A 23,291-nucleotide genomic window follows, 5' to 3' on the forward strand; every position below is an offset into this window, starting at 1 on the left:
AAATATTTTTTTTTCTTGAAAAGCTTATCAATTTTAGTGACATTAATTCTTGTGTCTAATTTTAAATAGCTAAAAAATTCGTTAAAAATATATATAAAAAGGTATAAAAATTTAATAAGCATTTTCTTTGTTAATATTTTTTTTTATTTTCATTTACTGATATTAACAACTAATGCTACCAACTACTATAAAATTTAAAAGTAGATGAACAATGAGCAAAAAACAAACAAGTTTGTTTATTTCTTTATCTCGTTTTTCTTTCCTCTGAAAAACAATTATTATATACTTAGGAACTGTACATATCTGGCTAGTGAAAAATAAATAACATAAAAATAAAAATTATAATAAATAGTATACTGTGTTAAAAAAATAAAATAAAAGTTCAAAGAGAGCTAAATATACTGTATAGGTGTAAAGAAATTATTATTATTTTTTATAAAAGGGTTATTATCTATTTATGAAATGTAGATCTTTTGTGAGAGATAAAAAAAAAAGGAAAAAGGATAAATAATGTGATAAATAATATGATAAAACAAAATAAAAAAACTGAAGGAGAAGTTAAAAAATAAAAAATAAAAGTGGCTACTCTTTTGCTGGAAATATAAAATCAAATATATAATAAAACACAAACACCGCGTCCTCTTCTTCATTGTTTGTCGTTACTCTCTCTCTCTCTCTCATGGCTTCTCCTTCTCCCATGGTGGGTTTGCTTTCACTTCCATGCAAATTTTCTATATCTACTCCATACCCTCTTCTTATTCTTCTTTCTTTGTTATTTGCTGAACACAAAGTTTGATTCTTTTCCTTCTTTTACTTTCTGGGTATCTCCTGAATTTGCTTGCAGGACGGTAATCGAGGTTCCTTTGGTTCAAAAAGGTCTCGCAACGATGGTAACTATCAATTGGGGTGCTTCATGGTTCATGCTCTCTGTAGCAACTAGCTAAAAATTTCATTTTTTTTATTTGGGTGCCTCTAATCTTACGATTTTAACTGATTAAGAAAGAGTTACCCTTTTAATTTTATTTAGTATGTAAATTGTTTCAATTTTTCAATGTGGTGTCTGCATACACATGCAAAGTCTCTTTCTCTCTCTGTGTAGAGTAGTTTGTGGAGGTTTGGGTTTGTGTTAACTGTACTAGGACTTGATTGTGCGAGATAGTAGTCCAGTGTTTGAAAAGTGGTCTTCTCATCATGATTTTGGTGATTGTTTAGATGAATTATGGAAGCTTGATTTTGTGGTAATAGGAGAATCTAGTATTCAGTTTTGTTGTTTGTGATGGATGTCAAGATATAATTTTAATGAAACTTTTAAATTACAATTCTAATTTAGTGAGTTGATTGATTTTTACATTACTATTCTGATTTAGTGTGATTGATTGGTTTTTAAATTGCAATTCTGAGAGGATGTTTGTTTATTGTGCATTCAGCTTCGCGGAAAGATGGAGACTGGACCTGCCCTAATTGTGGAAACTTAAATTTTTCTTTTAGAACTGTTTGTAATAGGGGACATTGTGGTGCGCCAAGACCACCTGCAACTCCAGTAAGTGTTTATTTGAATTAGATTATCATTTGAAGCTTTTGCTTTTCCTTTTGGTGACTGGCCAACTTGATTTTAAAAACATCCAATGAAAAAAAGCTGTACATTGGATGTCTCAATAGAGATGGCCTATAGGAGCATAATATGATAAAAAAGCATTTTCTTCTTTTTCAGAAGAAAAGAAATGTAGACTGTTCCATTTCTTGTTTGTTAATTTTCACTGTTTTGTTGGCACAAAGTAACAAACAAACTTATGTTTTTTGCTCTTCCAATCTCACACTAAACTACTACACTCAGTTATGTTAGAGAATTTGTTATTATTCTTGTTTCCTATTATGTGTTTTATCAATAAGGAATAGAATCGGCATATTAATTGTATATATTTAGAATTCCTAATTTAGAATTCCTAATTTAGGCTGTACAAATTATAATTGTTTTGTAATCAACAGCTGTAAATGAGTTTGCACTATATATAGATAAGAATAGAAGAAAAGAGTGCAGGAAGACAAGTTCTCTTGACAACTTGATGCGCTCTTATATTTAATGTTTGTGTGTAATGCCATATTGTGTCATATATATCCTAAATTTGTAAGAAAGGTTGTATCTTTATATTGTACCAGTGTATATCTAATACCCTTAGCCGTATCTATGCATCTTAGGAGCAGTCCAATAGAGGCTTTAGTGAGAAAAGTAGATCAAGAGGAAGATACTCCAATTGGATTATTGAAAAAGTTGGAGGAAGACCAAAGAACTTTAGGAGAAACAATTAAAAAGATCTTATCTAAATGAACTTTTTAAAAATTGTTTTTAAATAGAGAACAATAGTGTTGTTTGATTCTGGCAGCAGACTCTGTCTATTGGGATAAAGCTTGTTTTCTGTTATATTGTTGCCTCTGCTGTTATCCACCGTCTTCTGCAGAGGACTACAGCATGTACATTTTTTTTCTTACCAGTGTGCACAGATATTCATATAACATATGCAGCAAGCATAGTTTTCTAATTTACTGAGCTGTATAATGCATGCTGCCAAATGAGAACTTGAGCATGAATTCTCCTTATTATATAGTATTGCTTTTTATATTTTTTGGTTTACTAGTTACAACTTTCCTGACTTCTTAATGGTTAAGAACTAAAGATTAATTTAATGCGAAGAAGTGTGGACCCTTCAAAATAGTAGTTGTGTTTTTATTGTTCCTGTGTGGACTCATGCCCATGCCAAGCACTTCACGGACACATCAAAATACTTCTAGCTTAGTTTTACATTTTTTTAGTATTCCTTTTAAAAAAACTTTTATACCAATACACATGGGATGGGAATAAATTATAACATTTTATTATGTCTACAGTGAGTCAGGCTTATGTTTAACTCATTGGTTCTCTCTTTTGATTTAAATTTGATGTGAGTTTTATACTAATTTTATACATTGTATGATAGCTGTGACAGGTCCTATAAATTTCTAAGTTTGTCCTATCCTAGAGTTCATCTCATTTTATCCATGTCCTGTCTTGTATCTATGCTTTTTAGTTTCAATGTAACAAAATGGACATTAAATTTGTAAAATATTCATAACTTTTGATTTGATGAGAGCTTAACTGATTGGTAATTGGTTGCTACAGCCTGTTCAAATTACAAGCCCATATAGCAATGGTCATCCCCATCATCCCCACTTCTACTATGGAGGTGTTGGGGCTCCTCCTCCTCCCCCACCATATGGTGTGTCAAGCAGGGTTGGATCCCTCATACCACCTTCTGGTGTACAGTATGACTATGGTCTTTATACTAGGCCTCGTGTACCATATAGTCCAGTACCCTCATTCCCACCTGTAAGCTTTGGAGGTACACTCTCAGTAACTGTATCTCTAATCTCTTTACAAGCTTTATGCACCTATAACCAAATTGTCACTGAATCAGGTATTCCTTATAGTCCGAGGCCCAGAATCAACCCCTATGGATATGGATTTCAAAGTCCTCTATGGGATGCAGGATTAACAGATAATTTTGCATCTCGGAAACGACGTGGAGGTATTTACATGATCTTTTACTTCCTGGTTCTCTTTTCATTTAAATCTGTATACTGTTAATGTTAATTCTTTTGTTTTCAAGTAAATAGCATATCTCTGGTCTTTGCAACATGTGATTCTTGCTTATGGGTTAGATTATGGTAATAGCTTTCTCTATTTTCTCTCTAATGTCATTTATTATGAAAGGAGAGAGAAGAAAGTACAATAGATCTTGTTAAGATATCCCACATTAGTTAGGAATAGAGCCATAATACTCCTTATAAGGGATAGGGCAGTCCTCCTCTCATGAGCTAGCTTTTGGGAGTGAGTTAGACCCAAGTTTTTTAACATGGTATCAGAGCCTATTCAGTTTGAATGTTGGGCTGCCCATAGATATACAATCCTGTTGGGTCCACCCGTGCAGATGTCCAGTAGTGCAAATTTTACGCATTAGATGTCCAATTCTGGGCATGAGGGAGGTGTGTTAAGATGCCCCCACATTAGTTAGGAATAGAGCCAGAATACTCATTATAAGGACTAGGGCAGTCCTCCTCTCATGAGCTAGCTTTTGGGAATGAGTTAGACCAAAGTTTCTTAATAGATCTAAAGGCATGGATAAGGCATCCTCATGGGTTGGAAAAGTATAAATCAAAACAGAAGTTATAGAAAAGTAAACAAGGAAACTAACATTGGAGCAATGTTATTAATGGCGGATGGCGGAAATTCAAAAAACTGCCATAAAGTTATGGCGGCCGCCATGGCGGGTTATGGCAGATTTATGGCGGATGTAATAAAATATATAAAAAATACTATAGGTCACAGAAAATAATAGAAAATAATTAACTAAAAATATATGTAACATAACCTTCAATCTAAAGTATAATTAAATACAAAATATGTAATTATCAAATGTCAAGTTAACAATAAAAATAAAGATTATCAATTTAGTCTTCTTCTTCAACTCCAACATAATCATCCTCTTTCTCATCCACCAAGGCATATCCCTCCTCTTCTTCTCTTTCAGATTGTGGAAGATTAAATTCTAATTCATCTTCTGTTTCTTCCGACATTTCTTCATCTTCTAATTCTTCATCATCATCTTCAAGAACCATTTTTTCTTTTCCTTTTGTTGTTGAACATCCTTAATCTTAGAAACTTTTGCAGCTTTGATAGTGATACCACTTGATGGATTCTTTCTTTTCTTAGAATGACGCCTAATATATGTTGTAGGCTCTCCAATTCCAGAAGCTTCATAAATAGTTGCCCAATTTAAAGTGTTGTCACCATAAAAAACTAAGTCATTTCCAGCATCCTCATCTAGAGCATCATCATCCATTTCTCCAACCAACCACTCATTACACTCATCAATATCATTGAGTGTAATTGGATCAATTAAATCTTTAAGATTGTAACGTTCTTTGAGTTGTTGGTTGTATTTCACATAAACCAAGTCATGTAATTTTTTGTGATCAAGCCTATTTCTCTTCTTTGAATGAATCTGCAACGTGAGTTTAATTATAAGAATATTAATCAGTTTCTCTCTAATTTATAAAAGAAAATAGTAGGCTCGAGAGATAAAAAATTACTTGTTCAAAAACACTCCAGTTGCGTTCACATCCGGATGCACTACATGTCAAGCTCAAAATTTTGATAGCTAGTTGCTGCAAATGTGGAGCTGAATGTCCATACATTCTCCACCATTGAGCTATAAAATGAAAGACAAATTATAACTCTGAAGATGAATTATAACCTTAAAATTAAAATATTGAAGAATTTGATGAATTACCGGGAGCAATGCTTTTTCTTTGTGATTTTGCAAAGTCGGACCCAAAGAGACCACTACCGCTCTTGTAAATTGGTAATTCAAGTAGTATACTTTGTTGCACATCCCGACTTGGCACCAACCTCTTGATACAATCATACAACCCATTTGTAACTTCCAAATCAAATTCAATTTGAGGGTTGTCATAGTAAAATTCCGGGTTTAAAATGTGACCAGCTGCATGTAATGGACGGTGAAGCTGACAAGTCCATCTGTTATCAATGATTGCAAACACATCTTTGTATTTACTTTCATTATTTTTGAATGACTTCATGATAGCTTCTTTACTTTTCTCCATTGCTTCATAAATATACCCCATAGCTGGTCTTCTTTCTCCATCAACCAAACGTAACACTCGGACAAGAGGAGCCATGATTTTCAAAGTATACACCACATTATTCCAAAATACAGGATTTAATAGAATTTTTGTTGCTTGTTTCCCTTTAGCTTCCTTTGATAACTTGTTTTTACACCATTCCTTAGAAGTAAACATCTTTCTAAGATTTGCTTTTTCTTGGTGAAGTCTTTCTAATGATAGAAAAGAAGTTGCAAATCGAGTAACTGCATGTCTTACCAATTCCCTCTTGTTTGTAAAATTTCTTAACAAACTCAAGGTACTTGAATGACTGTAGATAAAGCCAACAACCGATATTCCCCTTTGAATTGTCTTCTTTATCAAAGGAAGCTTTCCAATATCTTCAAGCATAAGATCTATGCAATGAGCTGCACAAGGAGTCCAATAAAGATGTGGTCTTTTCGCTTCTAACATCTTACCAGCCAAGACATAATTGCTTCCATTATCCGTTATCACTTGCATAACTTTATCTTCTCCAATCTCTTCCACAAGAGCATCAAGCATCTCAAATAATTTTTCACCGGTCTTCACAAAATTAGATCCATCAATAGACCTCACAAACATAGTACCAGCAGGAGAGTTGACCAAAAAATTAATCAAGCATCTTTGCTTTCGATCGGTCCATGCATCTGACATTATGGAACAGCCATGTTTGCTCCATTGCTCTTTATGATCTTTCATGAGGGAATCGGTATATTCTAGCTCTTTCTTTAGAAGTGGAACTCGAATATCATGATAACTTGGAGCTGGTAAATTTGGACCGAAAGTACCAACAGCTGTAAGCATTTCTTGAAAGCTCTTCATTTTAATGAGGTTAAAGGAAAGGCCAGCTTGATACCAAAATCGAGCTATGTATTGATGGACCCTTGCCTTGGCTTCTTTGTCACATCGTTCTCTTATATTTGTTTGTCTCAATTTTTCCTTTTTTCTTTTCTCAATTGCACTTTCAGGCTTTCTACAAAACAAGTCCATTGGCCCTTTCTGATTTCCAATGGCAACGCTACGGGTTTGGGTATCCTCTTCATCCTCACTTACATCATAGCTTATACCTTCAAAGCTTCTCACATTTGGCATCTCAAAATTATTTTGATTCTTTTTTTCCTTTTGATGTCTCAATCTCTTTTCTAACTTCTTCCGGACACTTGGAACAAGCTTTCACGTTACCCTTCTTTCCAATTAAATGTTGTTTCACTCTAGTGATTCCCGCACTCATAACGTTTTCACAAAAATTACATACAATGTTGTTTGTATCTCCATCTTTCACCGAATGAGCATATTTCCATCCCGGGTCAGAACGATTAGAAGTTCTTGAACAATTTGATGAAGACTCATGTTGAGCCATGTTAAGAGTAGCTGAAATAAATAGAATTTTTTTTTTAGGAAAATCAGAGAAAAAACAGAGAAAAATAGAAATGTGGGAGAGGTAAAAATTGAAAGATGGACAGGGTAAAATTTAAATGGGGGAAATAAAGAAAAAACTGAGAGGAAAAATGAAAAAAAATAGCTACCAGAAAAATGGAGTCGCCGGAGATGGAAGTGCAGTCGCCGGAAATGGAGGTTGGAGTCACCGGAGATGGTGCAGTCGCCGGAGATGCAGCTGCAGTCGCCGAAAATACAGACCGAAATGCACCCAAACAGAAACACAAAGAGAGCCCAAGAAAATGAGATCTCAGCAACGAGATCTCAAAGAAAGCAGTCGCAGAGAGAGAGAGAGAAGTGGTCGCAGAGAGAGAGAGAGAGAGATGGAGGGAGCTCAAAGAGATGAGCAGAGTGGAGAGTGAGATCGCAGAGAGTGCGATTGCAAAGAGAGGGAGAGTGAGATCGTAAGGAGAAGAGAGAGAAAAAACCTGGATTTAGGCAGTTGGATTCTGAGCTGGGTCGGGTCGGGTCGGATCGGATCGGATCTGGCCCAAAAGTGCAGAAAATCCAATTTTTTAAAAAAAAAACGCCATTTATCATGATTTCTGCCATGGCCGGCCGTTACCGCCATGCTCGTAACGGCCGCCATGGCGCCGCCACGCCACGCCACGCCATCTTCGTAACGGCGTCCGTCATTTCTGCCACGCCATGGCGCCGCCATAACGGCCATTTGACAACACTGCATTGGAGTGAGGAGGGCCAAATGCTTTGCATATGATAGATGGCTTTACCAGTAAAAAGCAACCTTGAGCAGAACACCAGCAAGTTGCTAATAATATAACCCTATCTCAGTTAATTTAGAGGCCACACCCCTCAAAGATGCATTCATTCTGCTCTAGCCAAAATGCATCATAGATTTGCCAAATATTTCTTATTATAAAAAATTATGTTTTCCTGTCTGTTGCCAAATCCTTACAAATAAAAATGCTCTAGAAAAGGGAAGAACCTTGTGTAATTCTATATGCCTCAGGAATTACTGGAAAATTATCTGATATTCTTGATCTGGAAAAGGGTCCTACCTGGTACTTGGAAACATAAACCAATCTATCCTATGAAGAAACAAAATGCTCACTCATTGCTGACTAAGTGAAACGGGCATTAGATAAAAGGCGGAAGTGTAGAGTGTACTTTAGAGAGTAACTCAGTAAAGTACTGGTGGGAACCATTCATAAGAAAATCGAGGTAGTGATTTCTAAGTTCTAACAAACTTCCAGTTTATTATCCACATTCTTATATTTTATTGGAATCTAAACCATTTATTTTTCAATCAACAGCTTCATTTTATTCTCTATAGTGCACTGTGTACATTTCAGGAGCTTTACTCTAGAGAAAGGTGCTGTAGATTATAATCCTGAATAATGGCATCAAAACACTTCATTATGGTTGTAGGCTTGTAGCTCTTCCCCTATTTCCAGTTAGGAATCTCACTGCATTGAAATTGCATCAAGCAAAGAGCTCAGAAATCACTAAATCAGAAACCATAAACAATAACTCCTCCCAATAAATTGGCCTCAACCAAGCCTTGAAGGACCATGGTCCAAAATATACCACTACTTATCTTGCCGTGTTAATGATGCAAGTCAACCTTGGTGGTGACACTCATATCCCCAATCACAAGCAAACCTCCTCTGTTTCTACAGGAGGGAAAACACTCTCATTCTTTAAACCTTGATTCCTATAAACTGACGATAAAAAGTCCATCTGCTTCCTCCAAGTGGTCACGAATAGAAAGTCACAATCTAGGATTGTTTAGGCCTTTGACATTCTGGTTCTAAATCTTCATGAGCACAAAATAATATTTGTTCACTGAAGAGGACCAGATTGGGAATCTGTTTAGTTTTCTGTTGGCATAGGATTTCTGAGGATCTTTTTGTGTCTAAAACAGGTTGGCCAACTTAGCTCAGTTGTCAATTAAAATAATTAACTTGGCATAGTAGGTATAATGTAGTTTATGAGAAAGATATTGATTTATAAGTGCCTTTTTTTGCATAATTTTTCAGGTTAAGAAGCAAATTTTATGAGAATGCTGGCTTTTTTCATTGTATTAGGAAATAAAATTAGAAATTGGAATTTCACTCAAAATGTGAACAGAAAAAGTAGTTAAGAATTATCTTGAATGTCAAACTTACTATAATTTGCTTTTTTTTTTTCTTCTGTTACAACCAACTAGTCTTTATTTAATATACCTGACATCTGTTTTAGAGCTGGTCTTTTAGACTATTGAATTTACAAAACTTTGAGGCTCAAATGTCCTTTACAACAATCTCTTCACCACCGTCTGACAGGGTAGGGGAACAAACGAAATCAGAATGTATTTTTTCATTTTGTATCTATTTGAAGTTTTTCAGTAACATCATAAATTTCATCTTGCCTTGGCCAAGAAAAGAAAACAGGAAAAAATTCATCCTCTTGTTTTGGACTGTTTATGCAGGGCCAGATGGTTTATCCCAAGGGGACTGGATCTGTCCAAAATGTGACAATGTTAACTTTGCCTTTAGAACCACTTGCAACATGAAACACTGTGGTGCTGCCAGACCTGTAAGTCTTTTCATTTTTTGTTTCAATGTGCTAATGATCATCCAAGTTATTATATAAAAGCTTAAACTATTATAGTAATACTTGAAAGTGGAAATTTTACTGGAACAATTTAAAAGCACTTCCCCAATTTTAATAGAATGGAAGGTGAGGATGAAATTGTGTTATGAATAGTTTCATCATGTTATCATATTGTAATCTATTTACAGCATATACTGATTTTTGCTTTTACATGCTTCACCAAAGGGCCCAAGTCAACCAAATACAAGTATTCCTGAAGGTAGTTGGACTTGTAAAAAATGTGGGAACCTCAACTACCCATTTCGAAATGTATGCAACCGGAAAGACTGTGGAAGTGAGAGAACAGCCTCTACCAATTAAACATCAGCTTTGTATATATGCATCTTTAGTCCAGCTGTCTAAAGTAAAAGTTTTGGATTAGAAATAGAGAACTAGATAGCTGTGAATTTTAAGGGAAGGGCTTCCATGAGGATAATTTTGACCTGGTTGTTAAATGATAATTTATTTTAGTTTTTCTAATGATATTACATGTGAAAAATGTATTGAGAATCAAGCTAAATTTTCATGCCAATCATTGCTAGGCTATTTTGTTAAATTCATTATTAGTAATATTAGTCATGGTGTTATTCTTTTGAAAGTTATATCATCATTGATATTTTTATTGCTATCCTGGAAAACCAGTCTGAATTCATATGCCGATTGATTGCTTTGAACTGTTTTTTCAATTAAAATGAGATGTTACTGATGATACATTATTACATTTTTATTACTCCATGTTAACTAACCCTTGGTGTTAATTAGTAACTGCGTAAAAATATAATTTTATTCTCGAAAGTGCCAGCTTGGTTGATTTGGTTTTTGAAAACTTGTGTGTATACAATTTATATTCAAATTTTTTAGCTTCATGACATATTAGTCTTTCTATGTCAATATAGTTCCCTAATTTGTCAATTTCATGTTAGTCTTCAAATCTGTCAACATAGTGGCTAATTTAGCTCCCTCACTTGGTTAACTTAACATTGGAGGGATTAATTTGTCTTGAAGTTGACAAATTTAGGAACTAAACTGTATGTATGCAAGCTTTCAACTCAATCAGCACAGGTTATTACTCTTGAGAACGAAATCATATATATACTCTTAGGAACATAAGTGAAATGATGAGAGGTAAGTGAAAAGAACTAGTTTGTAAGTTGTTAATTTATATTGACGTCTTTTTAATTAGTAAAATTTCAAGCAATGATCAAAAATAGTTATTAACAAGTTACTAGCAACATAAGTGAAATGATGAAAACTAATTGATATTACTATTTTATAGACGGTGGTACTTCTATGTTTGATTAATGTTTATTTTGCAAGCAACATGTTATAGGTACAATAATGGTTTCAGATGAGTTCTTAAGTTATTTTGAAACCACATCTTAAAGTATTTTCCTTAATGAGACTTTTTCTTTAATTAGTGTTTAATCACAGATTCACACAATTATTAACACTACACTTGCAGGTAAGTCATTTTTTGTTTTCAAAAATGGGTTTTTTTGTGTGTAATTTTTTGGTTGGCTTGGAGAAGTGATTCTCGTTATTTATTTATTTATTTATTTTGGGTCAAATAAGATATTGTTGTTATTGTTGGCTACGTTTGCATGTTTCTTGTAGTAAGGCTTATACTTTTTGCACTGTGGTTTTTCTAACTACACTGTCCTTTTCTTTTTGTATCTTCCAAAAATAAGATTATGGAAGATATTAATTATTTTTAAAAATTAATTTACGGAAGTGTGAAAAAGAAAAGCAACTCCTAAAAAAATGGATAAATTATTTTTGTGGGACAAAAATGATTGCACTGTTGTGTGGGAAGTGTTATGTAGATTTTATCATTGGATGTGTATATAGAAATCAACACCAACCAGACACCACGTAGCATTGTGTTCATTTTTTATTCACTAATTCGAACTCATTAACAATGGAATATCTTGGAATGGTCGTAACGATATGCTCTATGCTTAACATTTGATCTATCCATTTGGAGGCCAATAACTTGGATTTTGTCACATTCAGTGATAGATACCATATTAAATAATATTTGATTTTATTTCACAACATGCAATAATATTGGTCAAGAAAAATTTTCAATAGCAAATTGATGAACCACTGAAGGGTTGAATCTGTGTTCTATAACTTGTATGTTATTGTGGCGTGATGCCAAATGGTGTCATGAGAGCTCCAAATTTGAGTTGATGCTGGCTCTTCCGAAATAGTCACATTTTATATAACATATGACCATCTTCTAAGATAATTTAATAATTTTTTTTATTTATGTTAAACAGAACCTATAAAAGTCGCAAGTTATTTGCATAAATTATTTTCAATAAAATCTTAATCATTCATGAAAATGTATCTTATAGCTATTTATTAAAAGGGTTTTTCTTTTCTTGGCTTCTAGCTTTGAATGTCCTGTAATGTTCTTGAAGAAATGCCTTATCCTAGTCCTAATAATGAAACAACAGTTTTTTTAAATATTATCTGCAGTTGCGAATCAACGTTTGTCTAATTGTTATTTTTTGTTGATTAAACAAACATGGATTCATTACATTCTGAATCGGTTAAGAGGTAATTATATAATTGTTTTTCTTATGAATGTAATTCTATGATTATTAACTTTGGCATTTTGCATATGCAAAGGATTCAATAACATCATACTACTCTACCGATAAAAATGATGATTTAAACAAAGGAATGTGCCACCTCATCTTGCCTAACTTAAAATTTAAATAATAATAAAAAAATAAAGCCAATATTTTCATCACTAAAATAAAATGTTTGTATTGATTGAAATCATGTTAGTCTTTAAGTTTGATTAGATAAAATTTTAGAGAAATTTATATGATAGAAAAAAATCAATATAAAAATAAAATAAAATTTCTCTTTAACTTATTTTTCTCTATCTCTATATTTCGAGAAGTTTTCTCTTTTAATTTTTTTAAAAATTTGTAGCGATAAATCATTTCAAATTTATGAGAAAAAATTATTTATTTTTTATACTGATTATTTTTCTTCCATAAGAATTTCTCTAGAAGTTTACTAAACTATATTTATTTTTTTAGCACAAATATTAGCACAAATCATATGTTTGTATAAATATTATAGACTTGTGATAAACTGATGATATATATTAATTTTTTATACTAATTAATAAGCACATAACTATTAAGAGATAATTTTATTAGTATAAGAAATTGAGATATACCATATACCTTCAGTGTATCATACTATTAGTATTATGTTCATAATATCTACATTAATAAATTAATTTTTATTAGATCAAAAGTACAGTAACCGAAGCAATTACACTTGGGCAAAACTATATCAACAAAAACAAGTTAAATGATTAATGTATTTTTAATAATAACAATTTTTTCAGAAATAATCTGCACCATAATCTATAATTATCACTGACAAGAGGAGTTTTAAGAGAAAGATATATCTAACAAATTTCCCAACACTTTTTTTCAACATTCTTTGTTATTTATTGAAATTCTTGTGAATTTCATTAAATACAAAAAAAGTGTTGGTATTTAATTTTAATGATGACATTTTATAACATGACATAGCAATGTTACTTTATCATAAAATGAGCATGACATTCGATAGAGAGTGAGGTCAACACCAAGAATGAAAGTAATAAAGGGTTCAAACAATAAAATTAAACATAGGGTCACATAATCTATTAGGTTTTTCTGTCGTGGCAGTTCAGTTAATTTTGAAATTCCTTATCATCTTGGAAAGTTCTTATGCTAGCATATGTACAAGAATTAGAGTATAAAAAATTAAGCAAGCTCATCAATAATATGATGAGACAAAATTAAGAATTAGACTATAAATACATTATATTATTAGTATGATATATTAGATTATTAACATAGAATCACAATATTTATATCAATACATTTTTATTAGAAAAAATTTATAACTACATATTATAAGCATACAGTTAATCAACTAATTATTTAGTTGTTGTAACACCACATCTACACTGTTTCATTTTATCTTTACAGTGGACTTTATAATTTGTCAATTAATGTTCTTAAGATATTGATTAAGGAATTGAAATAAAAAGTTATTGTCAATAATATTGGAATGTATTACACATTATTAAAAAAATATTTATTTTTAATTCTTTAACCAATGAAAAATATCCTAGAAACTTTAGTTAGTACTTGTTTTTTCATATATTAACTGGTACTGAAAGTCATTGGAACTGTTTATTTGGATTTTTTTTAATGTTATAGTATTTTGGTTATTCTCACTCATTGTAACAACAATAAATTTTTAAATTTGTCACATTATTAAATTGTTAGTTTCAATATCATGGGTATATTAAGAGCTAGCTAGCTGAAATCCTTGCTGGCACAACATTTTATTTTTTTATGGAGTTTCCTTGTTGAAGAGCATGATGAAACAGTTGGAAAGAAGCATGTCATTATTTGGTTTTAAAAGGGAACTAATTCCTATTTTAATCCATAAACTTGCAATTCATAATGTACCTTTATTTTAACTTTATAAATATTATATACCTTTTTATACAAAATAACAATAAAAATTGTAAAAATAAATTAAAATAAACTACATCTTATAAAATTATTATTTAAAGAGAGAATTTTTAAATTAAAAATTAAAGTAATGGACACTTAGAATTTTAATTATAATTTAGAATGAGAATTTATTATTTCAAATAGTTAGTTTAGAATCTGGATTGTGACTTAACTCAAAATCACTTCACGTCCTTATTATCGTAATATAGTATTTTATATAGTTAACATCTTTATTCACATTCCAATTTTCGTACATAGAAACCAACAATATGATTCATAAGGATTAATGGGTAAATTACGCTTCATATTATCGATTTTTTCTTGCTTTGACGTAATTAAACTTCATATTTCTAATGATTTTAATAAAATGTAAAAACAATTTTACACATATATACTATAAAGTTATTTCAGGGCATTGCAGTTTTTTTAATTTATTTTCTACTGTTCATAACCCGTACACTTCAAAAATTTCTGTTGTCCATTAACATCAAATTGTGTGTTATTGCATCATTAAAATTGTTTGACTCTTAGATTGGTTGTTGTTGAATTGTTCTTATTAATTTGATAACACATGATTGGATGATACTGAAAAATACTCTACATTAAAGATTTTTTTTAATAATTATTATTATTGTCAGTGTGTTAAAAAAATATAAATATTGACACATACTAAGAACAAAACTTAACATAGTGATTCCTGGGTAAGAAAGCAACATTAGCAAAAGAACAAAATTTAAGCTTGTAATTTGAAATGGTGTGTGACTAGATCAAATCATCAAATGGTAGTTTACTAGATATAGAAATATGCACTAACAAAGTACATATGGAAGAATAAAATGTACGGTTGAATAATTAATTTGGGACTGAAAGGTAAATAAAGATGGCAGCAAAAGTATATAATATGTAATATATTTGAATAAAACTCTTTTGAATAAAACTTTGTATAATACAACCATTGCAGAAGCTGGCCGGCGGAGTCTTACATGCATATGCCTCTTTTTGTAGCTTTGTATCTTTTTAGTTTTTGTCATTCTATGCACATTTACTGCATTGCTTGAAATCTCTCTCTTTCATTGTATATATACATATATATATATATATATATATATATATATATTTGTGCCATTCTTACAATGTCATATCACATTTCTTTTATGCCACAATTTATATTTTGTTTCTGTAGTTCATCAACCTACAATTGAAGGGAGAAAATTGTGACTAAGGGCACAAAACTACATATTCTCTTGCTGGGAAGGGAGTAGAAGATAGAAAAGCTTCAAAAAAAGGAAAAAGAAAGAGATGGTAGAAGGGTCCATGGAGCTTGAGGCTATTATAAAGGAAGCTGTTGATCTGGTATGTAAAATAGTAGAAAATATCTTCATGGCATTCCAAGTTGTCTCAAATGTCCCTAAGTTTTATTTATCAGTTTTTCTAGTGTTATTAAAAATCACAAGATTCAATACATTAATAATATTAAATACTATAATTTTAATAATAAAAAAATACTATTTATTAATTTCCTTTTGTGTCATTTGACACATGCTGAAAAATATTCATTCATTTATTTATGGTATGGTATATTAAATCTATTTAGCATTTGTTTATTCCTCTTCCATTTGGCACTGAAACATTTTAGTTTCTTTCATGCAAGTTTTCAAAGGATTACTACAACATTGATTAGCTATATTGTTGTTTAATAAGTTGGGAAATTATCCAGAAACTAATTTTCTTTTGCGACAAAACGTGTTAGAATAATTTGATCCTTCAACCATTTTGTGAAATAACTTGTCTGATGATTAATAAAAGGGGTATAGAGCATAATTAGGCATTTGGTGAATTTGGAATTTGTGCTATGTAGGAAAACATTCCTCTTGAGGAGGTCTTTGATAATCTTAAATGCACAAGAGAAGGTTTAAGCTCAGAGCAAGTACAAGAGAGGCATGCCTTGTTTGGATACAACAAGCTTGAAGAAAAGAAGGTTAAAAGCCAAACTTCAATGCTTTTAGATTCTTATCTCCCTTTTAAGTTGTTGTTGAGATTTCTCATGGATACCTTCTATGCTTTTTAATGCTTGTACAGGAAAGTAAGATATTGAAGTTTTTGGGCTTTATGTGGAATCCTCTGTCATGGGTTATGGAAGCTGCTGCTATCATGGCCATAGCTATGGCACATGGAGGGGTAAATCTTGACCCTTCTTTTTGAGCTTTTAATTTTTTCCATGGTTTTCCCAAGTTCATTTAATGAAACATAATAAGAATTTGACAATTGTCAATCAATTCAGTCCTATGTTACTTAACTCTTTCATCAGTCATAAGCAAATAATAAATTTGGTAATTGAATTGGCATCAAGGGTCAATTTGATTTTTAGCATTACCAAATTATTCAATTAAATATATAAATTTGACAACTATTAGTCAATTTGGTTTCTGGCATTATGGACTAAATTGACTATTGTGTGCCAAAATCAAGGACCCAATTGACTGATAGTCGTCAAAGTTAGGGATCAAATATATAAGGTCTTGATGTGAGAAACTAAAATGATCAATGATTGCCAATTTGAGGGTTATAAAAATTTCTTTTTTAAAATTTCAAGTACTTAAATGTCTGATGATTATAATTTCAGGACTGATGCAATGTTATAGACTTTTATCTGGTAGATAACACGACTATTTTAATTCCATCCCTTGTGTGACATTTAACTTTGAAGTTACAAATATCATTACTTTTACAAAGAATTGTGGAACACATAATTAAGTTTTTGGTGGTAGCATTCTAGTTATTCTCACAATTTTAAATTGAAAAGTCATGTTTCAGTATCAATTACTCAATTTTTACATTTCTGATATCTGTTTGGTTAGAAATTACAATCCATCATCCGGTTAATTTAATAAAGAACTTCTTAATTCTGCAGAATGAAAGATCAGATTACCAAGATTTTATTGGCATAGTTCTTTTGCTAATTATAAACTCCACCATCAGTTTCATAGAAGAAAACAATGCTGGTAATGCAGCTGCTGCCCTTATGGCAAGATTGGCCCCAAAAACAAAGGTTCTTCCTTTCTTCATTGATTTAACAATACATGTTTTTGTTTTCCTTTGAGATTTATGATCCAATTTATTTGTTAGCTTCTCTTCTAATTACATTTACTTTTGCAGGTACTCCGTGATGGAAAATGGAGTGAAGAAGATGCTTCAGTGTTGGTTCCTGGAGACATAGTTAGCATCAAGTTGGGTGACATCATTCCCGCTGATGCACGTCTCCTTGAAGGAGATCCTTTGAAGATTGATCAGGTAAAATTCACAAAAATATTCTGAAGATAATGATTGATAACTTAAGTGTTAGAAGAAATATTTCTTTGTACAAGGCCACAAGTTAGTTGATTTTGATGAGTTTAACATATGATTTCTTTATGTCTGCTACAACCCCAAATATAAACCATGGATACATGATATAAAGTACTGTTCTTTATGTCATTGAAAATATGCATGGTTTTCTTTTTGTTTGATCTTCTGATCATAGAAATAGAAGTTCAAATAATATTTCATAATATGAAGGTTTGGCGGAAGTATTTTTACAAATTGATTGTATATCATCTTATATTCAGTTAATGCCTGAGGTAGCTCCATATCAACCTAGTTAAAGTAAAAGATGTAAACTAAATAGGAAACTTAGGAGCTGATCTCAGACATCCTCAAGAAAAATTAAAAAGGAAATATCATTTTTAGATGGAGAATAATTGATGTATTTGATGCATAGATGGACAAGATGTAACATGCTTACTAATACAATGCTTCATCCTCATACTCTTGCATTCTGAACTATTTTTGTGTGTATTTTAGTCTGCTCTTACTGGAGAGTCACTTCCTGTAACAAAACATCCTGGAGAAGGAGTATATTCAGGTTCAACTTGCAAGCAAGGAGAAATTGAGGCAGTAGTTATTGCTACCGGAGTTCACACTTTTTTTGGAAAGGCAGCTCATCTTGTGGAAAATACAACACATGTTGGACATTTCCAGAAGGTTCACATATAGGATTTCTAACGTCCTTAATGTTGTGTAAATGAATGTTTTTAGTCTCATGGATACTCATCCTCATGTGAAATGTTGTAAGGATATTGCTCAATAACATCACATAATTGTTGCAGGTTCTAACATCTATTGGGAATTTCTGCATTTGCTCAATTGCTGTTGGTATGATTATTGAAATCATTGTGATATATGGGATCCATGGAAGGAAATACCGAGTTGGTATCGATAACCTCCTTGTGCTACTAATTGGTGGCATCCCTATTGCAATGCCAACTGTCCTTTCTGTTACAATGGCCATTGGTTCACATAAGTTATCTCAGCAGGTTTGCAATACTACACTTAGTAAATTGATTCAAATTTCAAACATTTCAGTGGTTTTTATTGGATAAGTGCTTATTATTTTTAAGTTTTGACTATATATCTTTTCGAACTTTGGCTAATGGGTATGATGGGTGTATCCTTTTCAGGGTGCTATAACAAAGAGAATGACTGCCATTGAAGAAATGGCTGGAATGGATGTGTTATGCAGTGACAAAACTGGGACATTGACTCTGAACAAGCTTACAGTGGACAAGAATTTGATTGAGGTCTTAATTTTATCTTACAACTATAGAATTGAGCATAAGAATTAGTTGGCTGGTTTTTTTTTAATCTCAAATGCTAACTATTTGTTTTCCCAACAATTATCAATATCTGGCAGGTTTTTGCCAATGGTGTTGACAAAGACATGGTTGTACTTATGGCTGCAAGAGCATCAAGGCTAGAGAACCAGGATGCAATTGATTGTGCAATCGTTTCAATGTTGGCAGACCCAAAGGAGGTAGAAGTTCAAAGATACCTTATTAGAATAATGGCACTGAAGCTTTTTGCATTGAATTCCACAACTTCTATCCATTTGTACATGATAGCTTACTTAATATCCAATTGACAAACAGAAATTTTTCTTTACTCAAATAATAGAATTTTGCAAAGTTTCCACCATCTTCTGTAGTTGAAATTTGGTTAGTCTATTGATGGTCCTCTAATTTTGCAAGGCACGTGCTGGAATAAAAGAAGTTCACTTCCTTCCGTTCAATCCAACCGATAAAAGAACTGCACTGACATACCTTGATCATGCTGGTAAGATGCACAGGGTTAGCAAAGGTGCACCAGAGCAGGTAGAACATAAATTCATTATAACTTTAAGAACCATACTACCTACCAAAGAAACATTGTTTGATCACTATTTAACTCTTTTCTTATACTGTATAGATTCTCAATCTTTCACGTAACAAATCAGAAATCCATCAGAGAGTTCATGCAATTATTGACAAGTTTGCAGAGCGTGGACTTCGTTCTCTTGCAGTTGCCCGCCAGGTTTGTCCTTCTATGAATGTTTCATCATTTCATTCGTTTATCACTATATTTTTTTATACCAATATTTTTTTTATCTCAATTCAGGAAGTACCTGAGGGAACTAAGAACAGTCCAGGAGGACCATGGGAGTTTGTTGGCCTTCTCCCTCTTTTTGACCCTCCTCGCCATGATAGTGCAGAAACAATCAAAAGAGCTCTTGATCTGGGTGTGAGTGTCAAAATGATCACTGGTATGCGTCAACATCACTTGATGTTCATTTAAGAGTATTGCAAATATCATTGTTTCATTAACAAATGAGATTATTTCTCTGAAAAAAATAAGTTCTAGACATAAATCTATGCTAGATTGAAGTGAATTCATAATTTGTGTTGAGTGGAAAACTTTAAATGTCATTTATTTGGATACCCCATGTAATCTCTGTCCAGTATTTAAGAAATTTTATCCATGCATAGAAGGACTACTAGAATAAACCTATTTGTTGCCATACTGATAAATAATTGAGAACCTCGATTTCATTAATTTTTTAATTACTTGCATTGTTAGACAATTCATATAAAATAGTTGGATGGCGTAACATGACATGTAACAACATTTCCAACACCCTGAAACTTTTAATTCTAAAGGAAAACCAATCTCATTGGATACTATAGTGAACAAAGGTAGAAGTTTGTGATAGTTTATCTGCTCGTAAGAGATTCTAACTCTATAGCATTGTCCTTGTGTTCTTTGTGTGAACTAATTTAATTTTGATGTGCACAAGTAAGAAAATTCATGTCAGATACTCATGCAATGATGCTACAAAAACAACCTTTCAGGTGATCAACTTGCAATAGGTAAGGAAACAGGAAGGCGTCTAGGGATGGGAACTAACATGTATCCTTCTTCATCACTGCTTAGTGAAAATAATGAATTGGGTGCAGTCTCGGTTGACGATCTCATTGAGAATGCTGATGGTTTTGCTGGAGTCTTTCCTGGTAAGCCAAGAAAGCAGTGATCACAAAGTAGCTCTAAATGTCTTGTTCAATTTCTGATAACATGTTTCTCTCAGAGCACAAGTATGAGATTGTGAAGAGGTTACAAGCTAGAAAACACATTTGTGGGATGACTGGTGATGGGGTGAATGATGCACCTGCCCTGAAGATTGCAGACATAGGTATTGCTGTTGCAGACGCTACAGATGCTGCCAGAAGTGCTTCTGACATAGTGCTAACAGAACCTGGGTTGAGTGTGATCATAAGTGCAGTCTTAACTAGCCGTGCAATTTTCCAGAGAATGAAAAACTACACCGTAATCCCACAACTATAAACATATGAAAGTGAAATTATTTCTAATTTTTCCTAGTTTGACAACAAATCACGTTTCTTTTTCTCTTTTCCTTTGCAGATATATGCTATATCTATCACTATTCGTATTGTGGTAAGTTCTTTTTACAGAGTATATTCAGCAATGAACTGGATCATCAAACTTCTCATTTTCATTCTTTTTCCTTCATCACAGCTTGGTTTCATGTTGCTGAACAGCTTTTGGAGCTTTGACTTTCCTCCCTTTATGGTCCTTGTCATTGCCATTCTCAATGATGGTAATATTAGCTACTTTTTCTAGTATCTTAATTTTAAGTCTTATGATAATTTGGTGGTCATTATATGATAGACTCAGCTTTCTTATGGCATGAATTGTTAACATCCTCATAGGTACCATCATGACAATATCTAAAGATAGGGTTAAACCTTCTCCATTTCCTGATAGTTGGAAGCTGAGTGAAATTTTTGCAACTGGAATTGTTCTTGGCAGCTATCTGGCTCTAATGACTGTGATCTTCTTCTATATAGTCTTCGAAACAAACTTCTTTCCTGTAAGGATATTGCTTTCACTTGTCCACTGCTTTGTTTTTCTTTCATGCAATGATATGATAATGAAATATTCTGCACCAGGACCATTTTGGTGTGAGGCACTTCCGCGCAAGTCCTCATGATCCAGTCACTGATGACATGAATAAAAGGTTGGGATCTGCTGTCTATCTTCAAGTCAGTACAATTAGTCAAGCCTTAATTTTTGTGACACGGTCGAGGGGTTGGTCCTACACAGAAAGACCTGGTCTTTTGCTTGTTACAGCCTTCATTATTGCTCAGGCGGTATGTGGTTTTCTTCACATTACATTTTCATACTTCTAAAACTATGTGAACTTTCTCAGGCGAAAGCCTCACTATTCCATTTCACTATATTCTGAACAGGTTGCAACTGTTGTATCTGCCACTCTTTCTTGGGATGTTGCTGGGATTAAAAGTATAGGTTGGGGATGGACAGGAGTCATTTGGTTATACAATTCTATAACTTATGTATTTCTGGATCCTATAAAGTTTGGTGTTCGTTATGCATTAAGTGGAAGGGCGTGGAATCTGATGGTAAACCAAAGAGTGAGTACTATGACTGAACTTGTGATAAAACTTCGGCAAATATTTGTGTAGAAAATAAATGAACTTAAGTCTAAGAAGAAATGAGTTCAAAACAAAAGAATTATTCCAGTTAGTATGTTGTAGTCTCTAAGACTCTCTCATATTGCATTACCGTACTAATATGACTTTTTGTTAATGCAAATTAACAGACTGCATTCACAAACAAAAATGACTTTGGTAAAGAAGCTCGTGAGGCTGCATGGGCTGCTGAGCAGAGAACCTTACATGGCCTTCACTCTGCTGAGTCCAAAGGGTTTACAGAGAAGCACACCTTCAGAGAAATAAATACATTGGCAGAAGAGGCTAGGAGGCGAGCAGAGATAGCAAGGTTAGTGTCTTTGTTCGTCTTCAAACTGTTTTTAAGTTTTATTTTACCTTTCCATGATTTTTTCTTTTCCCCCTTTTTATTTTTTTTTTCCCTTATGACGCAGGCTGAGAGAGCTTCACACTCTGAAAGGCAGGGTGGAATCATTTGCCAAGCTAAGGGGTTTGGACATTGATACCATGAATGGGCACTATACTGTCTAAGATTCTGTGCTTACTATCTATCATCATTATTCTGCCATATGGCTCTTTAAATTTCTTGTACTATGGCTTTGTCTCTTATCAGAGTACAGGTTATACTTAAAAAGTGTTTCTTCTGATTTTATTGTACTTTTCATTCAAAACATTGGTTGCTTGCTCTTTTCTCCTGTCTTTCTTCTTTTGGGCTAATTGTACCTATTGGGTTACAATATTGTTATTTACACATATCTCTCCTTGGAAAGTCCAAAATATTTTATTTGTAACCTTTTTTAGTGTTGCTGGAAAACATGCATGGACAAACTTCTAAACAAGTTATTAAAATAGGATTTTGTTAACCTCTGCCCTTGAGGCTGAGTTTAAGCATTCACAATAAAAAAAATTTATAAAAAAAGTATAGTTATTGTATTATATTTATAAAAATACAGTAAATATTTCTCTTTCTAATAAAATTTTATTATTATTAGCTGCTTATTCTCGGGGCTAAAGTTAACAAAACAGTAATGGCAAGAGTTGTGTTCTCATTCAGGAATTGTGTTCAGCTCAAATTCTGTTATTTATCAACTAGTGCTTAATACATTTAACACCTGTACAAAACCTTAGCTCTTAAACTTGAGTATCTGAGTAGTTGATTTGTTATTACGCTAGTTTAATC

General features: G+C 32.6%; 2 protein-coding genes across 4 annotated transcripts; both read left to right on the top strand.

The window, feature by feature from the left end:
* Positions 1–624: 624 nt before the first annotated feature.
* Positions 625–10,318, top strand: LOC113850577 (ranBP2-type zinc finger protein At1g67325-like). Of its 2 annotated transcripts, XR_003502207.1 has the most exons (8): positions 625–700; positions 845–890; positions 1,428–1,540; positions 3,155–3,374; positions 3,450–3,560; positions 9,337–9,420; positions 9,566–9,672; positions 9,916–10,254. XR_003502207.1 is itself a non-coding variant. In XM_027481159.1 (7 exons), exons 1-7 carry the CDS (start codon positions 680–682, stop codon positions 10,048–10,050), a joined length of 753 nt encoding a protein of 250 aa, XP_027336960.1. In that variant the 5' UTR covers positions 625–679; the 3' UTR covers positions 10,051–10,318. The 2 variants fall into 2 exon arrangements, 1 of the variants encoding a protein (XP_027336960.1); XM_027481159.1 differs by lacking the exon at positions 9,337–9,420 and having other exon boundaries at positions 9,916–10,318.
* A 5,257-nt stretch (positions 10,319–15,575) lies between these two features.
* Positions 15,576–22,642, top strand: LOC113848846 (plasma membrane ATPase 1-like). 2 transcript variants are annotated; one of them, XM_027478195.1, is made up of 21 exons: positions 15,576–15,629; positions 16,135–16,254; positions 16,356–16,454; positions 17,188–17,325; positions 17,433–17,567; positions 18,117–18,296; positions 18,422–18,628; positions 18,773–18,892; positions 19,006–19,125; positions 19,340–19,462; positions 19,557–19,661; positions 19,746–19,890; positions 20,477–20,635; positions 20,710–20,948; positions 21,045–21,077; positions 21,159–21,240; positions 21,353–21,513; positions 21,593–21,793; positions 21,893–22,075; positions 22,264–22,442; positions 22,546–22,642. In XM_027478195.1, exons 1-21 carry the CDS (start codon positions 15,576–15,578, stop codon positions 22,640–22,642), a joined length of 2,880 nt encoding a protein of 959 aa, XP_027333996.1. The 2 variants fall into 2 exon arrangements, with proteins under 2 accessions (XP_027333996.1, XP_027333998.1); XM_027478197.1 differs by lacking the exons at positions 15,576–15,629; positions 16,135–16,254 and having other exon boundaries at positions 16,371–16,454; positions 19,557–19,665; positions 19,750–19,890.
* Positions 22,643–23,291: the final 649 nt, after the last annotated feature.

Source organism: Abrus precatorius, unplaced genomic scaffold (assembly GCF_003935025.1).
Source record: "Abrus precatorius isolate BTA unplaced genomic scaffold, Abrus_2018 Scaffold9, whole genome shotgun sequence".
Taxonomy (NCBI): domain Eukaryota; kingdom Viridiplantae; phylum Streptophyta; class Magnoliopsida; order Fabales; family Fabaceae; genus Abrus; species Abrus precatorius.

Excerpts from the sequence above, each read along its gene's own strand:
- LOC113850577 (XM_027481159.1), top strand. The coding sequence starts at position 680 with ATGGCTTCTCCTTCTCCCATG. Across the intron at positions 701-844 it reads TGGCTTCTCCTTCTCCCATG|GACGGTAATCGAGGTTCCTT; the intron begins GTGGGTTTGCTT and ends ATTTGCTTGCAG. Across the intron at positions 3,375-3,449 it reads CCCACCTGTAAGCTTTGGAG|GTATTCCTTATAGTCCGAGG; the intron begins GTACACTCTCAG and ends TCACTGAATCAG.
- LOC113848846 (XM_027478195.1), top strand. The coding sequence starts at position 15,576 with ATGGTAGAAGGGTCCATGGAGCTTGAGGCTATTATAAAGGAAGCTGTT. Across the intron at positions 16,455-17,187 it reads TAGCTATGGCACATGGAGGG|AATGAAAGATCAGATTACCA; the intron begins GTAAATCTTGAC and ends TTAATTCTGCAG. Across the intron at positions 17,326-17,432 it reads GATTGGCCCCAAAAACAAAG|GTACTCCGTGATGGAAAATG; the intron begins GTTCTTCCTTTC and ends TTACTTTTGCAG.